The sequence below is a fragment of the Scylla paramamosain genome, chromosome 7 (assembly GCF_035594125.1).
Source record: "Scylla paramamosain isolate STU-SP2022 chromosome 7, ASM3559412v1, whole genome shotgun sequence".
Classification (NCBI taxonomy): domain Eukaryota; kingdom Metazoa; phylum Arthropoda; class Malacostraca; order Decapoda; family Portunidae; genus Scylla; species Scylla paramamosain.
This window is the reverse complement of record NC_087157.1, coordinates 4,982,295-4,994,539: the sequence shown is the minus strand read 5'-3', so window position 1 is coordinate 4,994,539 and position 12,245 is coordinate 4,982,295. Positions and strand designations below refer to the sequence as shown.

Sequence of the window (12,245 nt, the reverse complement as noted above, 5' to 3'; positions counted from 1 at the left end):
GTGTACTGCGTGAGTTTTGGCTGGGGAATGTTGATAGTAGTATTAGTAGTAGTAGTAGTAGTAGTAGTAGTAGTAGTAGTAGTAGTAGTAGTACAAAATTAATAACTTACATAATTTAACTTGTAACCTTATTGGATCTCATTTTTGTGGGACATGGCAAAGATTTATAGATTCCATCACCAAAATGTAAGATAAAAGTCATCGTCTGTTGCGTTATTTTTCGTACAAACAGGCGAACACAAGTCTTGTCTTCACCAAATGTTCTCCTTTAATATTTTCTTGATCCTGAGGTTGCGAAATAACAAATACATAGCTGAGAAGAGTAACTCAAATGTACATCACAAAGCCAGATAACATCACAAAGCCAGATAAACGCAGCCTCTCTTAAATAGACGTAAATTAAAGTTAAGTGAAACAAGTGCTCATTCCTGTTGCCACGTCGTCACAGTCTCGGAGGAAAGGGTGGAACAAAATAGGGTCTCATTACTCTTCCTTCCTTTTTCGCCCGCGGCATCGTTACCTACATATAGTTTCGGTTAGAGTTTCCTTGTCCATCCCGTTACCTGTGTTAATTATAGGGGTAGACTGCTCGCCACGTCAGGATGGAATGTGGCGGAGTGACTGCTTGGCGCCGCTATGGAGGACTCGCCCGGACGGAACGCTAGACAATGGAAAATGCGGGGAAACGAGTACAACCAGCAGCAGCTCATTAAAAATATTAGAGGCCTTTCCCTACCTCCCCACTACCACCACCACCACCACCGCCGCCGCCGCCGCCGCCACTGCCACCAGCACTCCCTTTTCTCGTCTCTCCGCTACCCTTGCCTCTCTTCTCTTCTCTCCTTTCCGCACGTTTCTCCACCACATCCTCGCTCCTCTTCTCTCAGTCCTCCTCCCGCTCCCTCTCCCTCCCTCCCCCTCTCCGCCTCTTCCCTCACGAGGTTCCTGCTCCCTGGGGTTTTTACACTCACACGACATAATTTTCCACACTACTTTTTTCCCTCCGTGGTTCCTTTCAGAGTGTAATTTTTGTTCTTTATTGTCATCGCGGCATCTTTGCTTGTCCCGCCCACTCGCCAGCCCGTCCGCCCGCCAGCACGCCAGCCGCCTCCACCGCCTCCACTGCCGGCCTTGAAAATCTTTGACGAATTCACGCTGCCGGATTCCGAACACCTGAATTAGAATAGAAAGAGAAAGAGAAAGACAAGGGTGGGCGTCTTCCTCCTCATCCTCCTCTCTCGTCTGTCGCTTCTCATCCTCCTCCTCCTCCTCCTCCTTCGTTCCCCACTGTTGCAGGTTGCGTTTTCAAACATTCCTGGGACGTAATGAAAACCGTGTGTTAAATGCATAGGCGGCTGTGTGTGTGTTTGTGTGGAGACAAAAGACAAAGAGTTGCGAGATGAATGTCTTATCACTGTGCCGCCTCTTGGTAATTCCTGGTTTTTGGCGAGAGCTTAGTGTTAAGAATTGTGACCGTCATCATCATTTACATTATTTATTCCAGACGGCTGGGCTAGACGGGAGAGAGAGAGAGAGAGCAGAGAGAGGAGAGAGAGAGAGAGAGAGAGAGAGAGAGAGAGAGAGAGAGAGTAGAGAGAGAGAGAGCGAGTGAGAGAGACTTGCACAATCTTCCTTCTCTCTCTCTTTCCTACGTTGCATCCCACCTGCTTCATGCTATCCTCCATCCATCCATCCTTCCTTCTTTCCTTCCTCCATTTTGTGTTGCTTTCCTCCTCTCCTCCCTTTGCCTCCTGCGCCTCCGAGTCTTTAATGTCTCTGTTTGTCTTACGAGGAGAGCTTCTGTATATTTTCATCACCTTGAAAATTACATGCGAAGAGACTCACGTAAATTTGTTATGTTTTCGGTCTTGCTGCATTTTTTAAGAGATTTTTCTCATCTTTTATTTTTTTTTCTTCCTCAAGATTAGCGCTTGTTGTTCCTGGTCTTGCTGCTGTTGTTGTTCGTTGTTCGTTCTTAGAAAATGCTCGAACCTATTGTTAATAGCTGAAGAAAAAACATTCGTGTGTGTGTGTGTGTGTGTGTGTGTGTGTGTGTGTGTGTGTGTGTGTGCGTTTAGTGTGTGGGCGCGTGCTACTTGCTATTCTGCCTGGCAGCGTGATCGTCGGCCTGGGATAAAACAGAATGGGAGAAATTACGGGGAGGCGAGTTAAAGAGTTTGATTGAGACTCGAGACCTGCAAGGAACGTGACCCGCGTGATGCCCGAGGTAGTGATGATAGTGTTTTGTGTGTGCGTGCGTGGCTCCTGCGTGTGTGAGCTGTATTAAACACACACACACACACACACACACACACACACACACACACACACACACACACACACACACACACACACACACACACACACGGCAGTATTATGTAGAAAAATACTGATGGAAAAAAATAATAAAAGACGGCGTGCTTCTGGTGCTGCTCACAGAACAGTTTTACATCAGTCCAGAATTGTTCGGTCTCTTGAAAAATAACATTTTACTGATAACACTTAATATATATTTTTTTTTATTGTGTAATTTTTTCAGTGGAATTTATTAACCATCCCGTGTTGATAGATCTGTCATCCTCATCTTTTTATTGTGTAATTTTTTCAGTGGAATTTATTAACCATCCCGTGTTGATAGATCTGTCATCCTCAAAGTCTCGACCCAGTTGTTATCAGAATAAGAAGTGAGACAGACAGACAGACAGACAGATAGACAGACAAACTGACTGACTGAACATTCTTGGTAATATAGATTTCTGCAGGTTCCGAAGAACGAGCACTTCTAGTGATAGATTTCTGGAAGCACGTCTTATGAAAATCAACAAGGTATTCAGGTAGTAATCTCATTCCTGGAACTCTCCACCTTTGACGGTTCCTTCAGCAAACACCTACAAAATTGTTCCATGTTAATTTACTGAACGTCTCAGCGCCACCTAAGATTGTAGAAACTGGAATAACGTCACGTTGAACACTAACAGCACAAAGCACTGCTACAACACCACGCTATAACGCTGATATCCTTGCAACCCTCGCACACAGAACACTTAATTGATGATTATCTTAAGTCTATTTCACAGATGCATCACGGTCGCATTCCTCAGCTTACAAATACATCCCAGACGTAGTTACATAAGCACCTCTGTACGGGTCTCCTTCCTAAAACACACACACACACACACACACACACACACACACACACACACACACACACACACACACACACACACACACACACACACACACACACACACACACCTTAACGCAACCATTCTCTCCTCCTCCACCATCCTCCATCTCCCACAGCATTACAACTACCCTCTTCCACCTTATTCTCCTCTCCTTACTCTTCCTTTACACCTCTCTCATGCACCTTTCTCCCAAGCTTCTCTTTCTTCTATGCTTTTACTTTTCCCTCTCTTCTCATAGACATCCTGCTCCTCCACTCTTCGCCAGCCCGTCACCTGCTCTTGCTTCATTTCCTGGCGTCCTTTTCCTCCTCTCTTTACGTCACTCGAAATAGCACATTTGAAGTCAATGTCCGCCTGTGTAATGACCACCTTGTGAGCAGTCGTGAAGGGTTTATGTCTCTCTCTCTCTCTCTCTCTCTCTCTCTCTCTCTCTCTCTCTCTCTCTCTCTCTCTCTCTCTCTCTCTCTCTCTCTCTCTCTCTCTCTCTCTCTCTCTCTCGTATCGGTTCACCTTCGAATTTTGACGTTTCTTTCCTTAGGTATATATCATGACCTGTACCTGCTTCTTCTCCTCCTCCTCCTCCTCCTCCTCCTCCTCCTCCTCCTCCTCCTCCTCCTCCTCCTCCTCCTTCTCCTCCTCCTTCACCTCCTCCTCCTCCTCCTCCTCTTCCTTCTCGTGCTTATCCTCATCCTTTTCCTCATTCCTTTTTCGCGTCTTATATTCACCGAGCAAGGATTACTTATATAATATTTTTCCTTCTTCGTTTCTCTCGTCTTTGTCTCTCGGTCCGTGATTTACAGCTGGCCGGCCCATGCGTCTTCCTTCTCAGGCCTCCTCGTGCTGTTTATTTTTACGCCAACTTCATCTTCTGCTGTGATGGATGTATTTTTCCTCCTCTCCCCTCCTCTTCTCCCCCACCCCTTCTCTTCTCCCCTCTTTCTGTTGCTTCATCCGCGCTGCTCTGTTTTATATTCTGCAGCCTCTTCTTCTTTTTCTCTCCTCCTCCTCCTCCTCCTCCTCTTCCTCCTCTTCCTGCAGGAGACCCGAGAGGCAGAACTCGACGATTCTCCTAAAGTGAATGATTCCACTGCCTTCCCGCTGCTATCTCCGTGCCACATTGTCTCGTGTGTGTGTGTGTGTGTGTGTGTGTGTGTGTGTGTGTGTGTGTGTGTGTGTGGACAGTCTGTCTTCGCCTTCAATGGTCGTGTTTTCATTATTTATCACTCGTCTCGTTTCGCTTCATGTCCCAGTAAGTGCTGCATTAATCTCCTCTTCATCGGTTCTCTCTCTCTCTCTCTCTCTCTCTCTCTCTCTCTCTCTCTCTCTCTCTCTCTCTCTCTCTCTCTCTCTCTCTCTCTCTCTCTCTCTCTCTCTCTCTCTCTCTCTCTCTCTCTCTCTCTCTCTCTCTCTCTCTCTCTCTCTCTCTCTCTCTCTTTCCTGTTAACTCCATGAATAAATCAAGCAAGAGAATGAGAAAGAGAGAGAGAGAGAGCTGATGGGTTGAAACAACTGATCTTTTTACGAGAATTGTTTGTGCCTCTTCTCCTGGAAATGTTTTAGTTAATGCTTTTGATGTTCTTTTTCTCAATATTTCGAAGAAGCAAGTGATGAATGAAAAGTTTTGAGTAAATATCAGTTTAATGTCTTGTTTTCGACACCACCACCACCGCCACTACTACTACTACTACTACTACTACTACTATTGTCACTGCCGCTACCAGCACCAACAGCAACAACAACAACAACAACAATAATCTTCCAGGCGCTATTAATAATGTGTTGTCCTTTGGGAACCTTAAGTGTTATTTCTTTGTCTTTCTTTCTTTCTTTCTTTTGGTATTTACTGCTTTCTTTTATCTTCCTTTGGCCTTTTTCGGACTCGCATACCTTTCTCTCTCTCTCTCTCTCTCTCTCTCTCTCTCTCTCTCTCTCTCTCTCTCTCTCTCTCTCTCTCTCTCTCTCTCTCTCTCTCTCTCTCTCTCTCTCTCTCTCTCTCTCTCTCTCTCTCTCTCACTGTCACCAGCACGAACGTATCCTCTTTCAAGCCTTTTACCACGAGTGTCCCAGGAGTTCAATCTTTTTCCTTTTCACTCTCACTAGCGTGCCTTTGGATTTCCTTCTTTTTCATTATCCCTCGCGCCCATCGTGCCGCCGCCCACCCCAGGGAATGCATCAAGGATTCAAATATTCGGCGTCTTCTTATCTAAGCGCTCCTGCAGGGATGAGACGTTGAGCGGGGCGACACACATGCCAAGCGAGCAATGATAGAGCGAGAACATGGAAGTGCTTATTGATAGAGAGAGAGAGAGAGAGAGAGAGAGAGAGAGAGAGAGAGAGAGAGAGAGAAATATATATATGCAGTTGTACAGGATTTCAAAATGCACAGGGAAGTTTAATCATTATTGCACCGAGATAAAAGTGAGTAAAAAATAACTGTGACAAAATATCAAAAAGATAAAACAAAAATAGAAGCTGCAGATATCAACTTGTGGCACATTTGTCATTCCCACGTGGCGGTGCCCCCGGCGTATACACCTGTCCCTCCAAATGAAAACGTTGAGCCCCCCACATGCCGTGCATAAACAACCACCCGAAAAGAAAAAAAAGAAAAAGTTCTTTCGTTGCCGCTTTGTTTAAGGGGGAAGCAAATAGTGTGTGCTAAAAATACAAGCGTTCTTTTTTATGTCTTTTTTGTTTTCGAGCGTATGGAAATGAAAGAAAATGCAGTACCAGAAGTGTGTTTTCAGTCAGTATGAAATCGTCAGGCGGAAGTGTGTCGAGTAGGATGTGCATGGTAGCGTGTTTTGACGAGGCTTCTCTTCTCCCCGCAGCTGCTGAGTCCCGGAGCACCGCGTCACCAGGAGGAAGGGACGGGAGGGACGTAGCCTGAAAGTAAGCATCTGCAGCCTCCCTAGGTGTTATTGTCTTTGTTCTTGTTAACTTTTCTCTTATTGTTATCGTTGTTGTTGTTGTTTTGCTAGTTTTAATGAAAAAATGTTGAAGGGTTTTGTTATGGAAACTGTACATCACCACTATCCACTACCCTCACTGCCCCCCCCCCACACACACAACACAACACAACACAACACAACACAACACAACATAACACAACAAATCCACGTCCATTCATCATGTAAATCTTAACTAACTTTTTTCCCACCAAACCACAAAACTTTCTCTTCCTCCATTCTTCTCTAGCTCAGCCATCCACCTCTCTTCATCTCCCTAACCCTCCCTCTCACAGCCCGGCCGTTCCTTCCCTAATGAGGCTTATGAACTACTTCTCTATCTGTTATCCTTGCTCCCTGTCCTCTCCCTCCCTTCTTCCCTTGCTATGTTCTCCAGCTGCCGCCTCTTCTCTTCATCTGTATCACATCCTTGGTTCGCTTCCGTGGAATACATTCAGCTCTTCCGTGATGCTCTTTTAGTCTATGAACACAAAGCAAAAGGAATGTGTGTGTGTCAGCAGGTGTCTGTCTTGCGCCGCTTTGTGTGTGTGTGTGTGTGTGTGTGTGTGTGTGTGTGTGTGTGTGTGTGTGTGTGTGTGTGTGTGGCTGAATAGAAAAGTTATTGGGCCACTCTCCTTGCTCTCACACACACACACACACACACACACACACACACACACACACACACACACACACACACACACACACACACACACACACTAGACTCCAATACAAATGGCGCTTTTAAGGCAAAGTCGCATATTTCAGATTATTTTCCTCCTTGGAGAATTTAGGAAATATATGAAATCCACCTCAGGCCACAAACTTTGTCGAGTAAAACATAACACACACACACACACACACACACACACACACACACACACACACACACACACACACACACACACACACACACACACACACACACACACACCTGAAAGCTCTTACTCATAAATCACGGTCAAGTTTACAAAATCAACACTCACGTACATTCCAACCCACAAAAAAACAAAGAGGAAGCAAGTATCCTTTCTTCAGGCACTCCATCCTTTCTCTGAGACAAATACCTGCACGAGACACTTACTTACCGCATATCGAAACGCCCCCCCAAAAAATAAAGCTGACGCGGCTGAGTGCTTTCAAGGTGTCTCCTGCCGCGGCCGGCGGTGGGTGGGAGTGGGGAAGGAAGGTGCTGGAATATTCACGATGCTGGAATCAAGTTTCGTTCCACGTCGAGTTCGCGGTCATGAAATTTGCTATGCATATTCCATTGGACCTTTAAGCGGTGTCACGACTAGCGCCGCCAGTGTGAGAGAGAGAGAGAGAGAGAGAGAGAGAGAGAGAGAGAGAGAGAGAGAGAGAGAGAGAGAGAGAGGGTTAGTGAAAGTATATCAGGCGTAACGAAATAAAGGCAAGACCAAGAGGTTGATAAAGAAGACTTAGGAAGAGACACCATGCTCTTACTTACAGAGAGAGAGAGAGAGAGAGAGAGAGAGAGAGAGAGAGAGAGAGAGAGAGAGAGAGAGATGGTAAACAGACAGACGGAGAAAAAACAATAGCGCACTGTGTACAAAAGTAAGAAAAAAAAGAAAAACACGAGCCGTACCCTTTCTTACAGTGGTACATTTCCCATTTTCTTCCTTGGTGTTGTCTTTGTCCCCCGCAGCAACGAAAAAGAATTGTGTGGATATAGGAGACGAGAAGGCGGCAGTTCAGTTTACCAGTTGTCAAGATGGTGATGGTAATACGGGAAGGACGAGAGAGAGAGAGAGAGAGAGAGAGAGAGAGAGAGAGAGAGAGAGAGAGAGAGAGAGAGAGAGAGAGAGAGAGAGAGAGTTGCAATCGCTAATTTGTACGATGCCTGAAGCCGATAAACCGATAACGATTAACTTAGTTCGCTAGAGGCTTTTGTCAGGAAGCAAATGCCTGGAATTAGTGGCCAGTCGTTATCAAAGCCTTTTTCTCCATCCCCCCTCTCTCTCTCTCTCTCTCTCTCTCTCTCTCTCTCTCTCTCTCTCTCTCTCTCTGGTAGCGTCCCTTATGTTATTCTTCTGCATTTGCGCTGGACACTAATAGGAAGGGAGAGAGTGGGTAAGTGAGTTTATGTGAGAGTGGAGTCATTTTTTGTGCGTCCTCGTTTAGTGCCCCCGATCATCCCTTCAGCGGCCGTGTTAGTTTATTCTTTTTCAGCGTCCGTAGCTCTAAGTCCTGGATTGATAACCTGGGTAGCCTTTAAATTCTGAGGCAACAGCAAAATTGGGCCATTCGTTAAAGAGACAGCCGGCGTAAATATTTTGCCGTGGTAGATCTCTCTCTCTCTCTCTCTCTCTCTCTCTCTCTCTCTCTCTCTCTCTCTCTCTCTCTCTCTCTCTCTCTCTCTCTCTCTCTCTCTCTCTCTCTCTCTCTCTCTCTCTCCATTCATCTCTTTCAATACTACTACAGCTACTACCGCTGCTGCTATAACTACTACTACTACTACTACTACTACTACTACTACTACTACTACTACTACTACTACTGCTGCTGCTGCTGCTGCTGCTGCTGCTGCTGCTGCTGCTATAACTACTACTACCAGCACCACCACCACCTCCAACACACACACACACACACACACACACAAACGAAAAGCTCGTAAATTGAAAAGCTTTTCAGCAATCCGTAACTTTTTTTATATGCGTAGTACTTTACCGATGACGCCTTTAACTTATAGCCACGTGCATCTAAAATTAAGCGCCTTTCTGTGACGTCCAGTGTGAGTATGGTAGAGTCACTATAATATCCGTTCATCCTTCTTTGCGTTCCCCTTTAAATTCTTGTGCTTTATTTATTTATTAACTTTTTTCACTGGAATGGATACGGAAATAGTGGAGTGTGACGTACGGTATCAGATTCCCTTAACAAGCAACTGTATCCGCTTCAATGGTGTTTTGTGAAGTACCAAATGTGAATGTACTGTAAATATTGTAGGATACTTTATCACTATTATTATGAGACTGGAAATCGTATCTGCCTGCATATTTTGCTGGGAAGTGTTAATGCGGCGTACTAACTTTAAACCCAGCGCTTTTTACTCGTACAATTACGTACACACACACATGGGAGAAGGGAAGTATGCATGTCCGAGTGCCTTCTCCTCTCCTTCATGCCTCCTCCTGTCCTTGCTAGCTTGCCTTCTTCCCCTTTCAATTTCCAGCGTGTGGCAGTGTTTACTTGGGGGAGGGAGAGACGGTGAGTGGTGGCTTAGTGGGCTGGGTTGAGGGAGGCGTTGTTCGTCCATCCTTTTACGTGTGAGGCAGCGAGCAACATGGCAGGGTCTTGGGTTTCGAAGGAGAGGACTTAGCCATTGTGTTCCGCCTCCCCTCGACACTTGTAGAGAGGAAAGCAGCGGTGGTCCTCCTCCTTCTTCTCCTCCTGCTGGTGCCTGCCTGCCTGCCTGCCTGCCGTTTGGGGTAAATGATCTTTGTGTGTGTGTGTGTGTGTGTGTGTGTGTGTGTGTGTGTGTGTGTGTGTGTGTGTGTGTAGGAGGAAACGAAGGGAAAGTGGGTGTTACTGATATTGTTGGTGTTCGTGTTGTTTTCGTTGCTTTTTTTTTTTTTATTTTCCTGCTATATTTCTTCTTGTACTACTGCTACTGCCACCACCACCACTACCTCAGCCACCAAAACCACCATTACCTTAACTACCGCCACCACCACTATCTCAACCACCACTACTACTACCTTAACCACCGCCACCATCACTACCTTAACGACCGCCACCATCACTACCTTAACCACCGCCACCACCACTATCTCCACCACCACCACCACTACTACTACTACTACTACGACAACGACGACTACAACCACTACCACCATCACCACCACCACCACTACTACTACTACTACCACCACAACAACTACTACTACTACTACTACTACTACTACTACTACTACTACCACAACTACTACTACTACTACTACTACTACTACTACTACTACTGCCACGTACTACGCTACAATGCAGCAGCACGTGAAGTTAGTAAATCAGTGAAACGCTTTGTTGACTCTGCTTTGCATGCGAGCAGCTGCGAGATAGCGAGGTTGTGTGACCACCACCACCACTGCCACCACCACCACCACCACCGCTGCCACCACCACTACCACCACCGCCTGCCTCCACGCCCAGTATTGCCGCCCTTGCCACGCTCCAAAATAGTAGTAATATAGGTTTTTTTTTCCCTACACATAAGCGTTTTAGTGGAGTATTTTCACGTGGGTTAACGCGTCATAATTACATAATAAGGCTTCGGATATTAATGTTAGGCAGACATGAACACGCCCAGCCACGCAAAACCGAGGGAGGGAGGGACCATTTATTTACACACACACACACACACACACACACACACACACACACACATACGAGAGAGAGAGAGAGAGAGAGAGAGAGAGAGAGAGAGAGAGAGAGAGAGAGAGAGAGAGAGAGAGAGAGAGAAACACACACCTATTTATTTTCAAAGTTATCCAATACACCGATTCAAACTTTTGCTTGAGTCATTAACTGGTGCGTCTCACTCACATGCGTACACTCGGTCATCGATGGAAGCCTCTGCCGGTAACAAAGTGCACATTGGCGTACGCTTGAAGTTAGTGAATGCCAGACAGGAATCAGCGGGAGAGGAGTGATGGTGGTGAAGTCAACCCTTACAGCGGCAGTATTGGGCAGTGTACAGATTCATACTCTTAAAAGTTTCAGTATCTCGTTTTAATTTTCTTTTAAGATGTATACTAGAATTTTTAAAAGGTGAATACTACATAAGACCTACGTGCAGTCATGGCCAGAAGTAAAATCACCTGCCACCCTTACTTCCCCCGTTGTTCAGCGTTTCTGTTCAATTTTAAGTCCTCTGATAACCAAAGGATATAATGATTACCAGATTTTTTGTAAGGCGATTGTTAGCATTTTTGTTTAGTCTCAGATTCTATGATGAGTAAAGAATCTACCAGTTACCAAATTTTGTAAGCAGACTGTTGGCATTTTAGTCGTAAGTCCTGATCTGCAGAGAATCTAATAATTACCAGGTTTTACAAGGAGACAATTGCCAGGTCAAAGGATTTCACATTGACCCAAGGCAATGGAAGTGAGCGTGATATGCTACCCTACAATTGACCATAAGTATGCTTTATATCTAATAACACTATACTCCTTCTGTACCCTCATATCACTTTGTTATCAGCCATATCTTCCACTAAACCTCTCTCGGACGCTCAAGCAAATTCAGTGACATATCCACCTATTAGAACCGCGTACTGAAACTGCTTTAGGTGAGAGAGAGAGAGAGAGAGAGAGAGAGAGAGAGAGAGAGAGAGAGAGAGAGAGAGAGAGAGAGAGAGAGAGAGAGAGAGAGAGAGATTCAGTCTCGCTCAGGTGCAATTGAAATACTGGGGGTCAGAGAGTGAAAACAGATGCTCTGGTGAGGATGCAGCAGAGTCGCGCTAAATAATGCTGACAGGCCTCCATTCACTGTAACGGCGAGAGAGAGAGAGAGAGAGAGAGAGAGAGAGAGAGAGAGAGAGAGAGAGAGAGAGAGAGAGAGAGAGAGAGAGAGAGACGAACAGGAAAGAAAGCATGCCATCTCTACCTTAAAGATTTAATAAAGGGAAAAATGAGTGGAAGATGAAAGAGACTAATAATAATGAGAGAGAGAGAGAGAGAGAGAGAGAGAGAGAGAGAGAGAGAGAGAGAGAGAGAGAGAGAGAGAGAGAGCGAGCGCATGACTTACCACATCACTCCCTCCCCGCGACACCTGTTGGCTTGATTCCCTCACCTGCCATTCACGCCGCTCGCCGCGCTCTGTTACTTGACAATCATCTCTTGTTTTACGGCGAGTTTTGCCTAATTGCTAGTCACCTGCATAGAGCATAAGCACTTCCGGAGCCGAGATGGGCCACCGGAACGCGGGGAAGCGGCGGGATGGTGGGGATAAGGAGGAGGGAGGGGGAGAGTCACGCAGGTGGTTTCCAAGCTTCGTGGTACCGGGATTATGTTAAAGTAATGTGACTTTTTTCTTTTTTAATTGGAAGCAGTAGTTACATTATGCTGCCGGACTGTAGGTACCACCCTCCCT

The 12,245-nt window shown here is 45.8% G+C and overlaps 1 protein-coding gene across 15 annotated transcripts in view; it reads left to right on the top strand.

The window, feature by feature from the left end:
• The window catches only part of LOC135101945 (nephrin-like), a 529,348-nt gene that overhangs the window by 472,990 nt on the left and 44,113 nt on the right, over positions 1-12,245 (top strand). For all 15 annotated transcript variants that reach the window (XM_064006385.1, XM_064006371.1, XM_064006370.1 and 12 more), the window contains one exon: positions 6,020-6,080. In XM_064006385.1, the coding sequence (XP_063862455.1) occupies positions 6,020-6,078 (59 nt within the window). In that variant the 3' untranslated portion in view covers positions 6,079-6,080. Of the gene's footprint in view, positions 1-6,019; positions 6,081-12,245 lie in introns of those variants that run through there.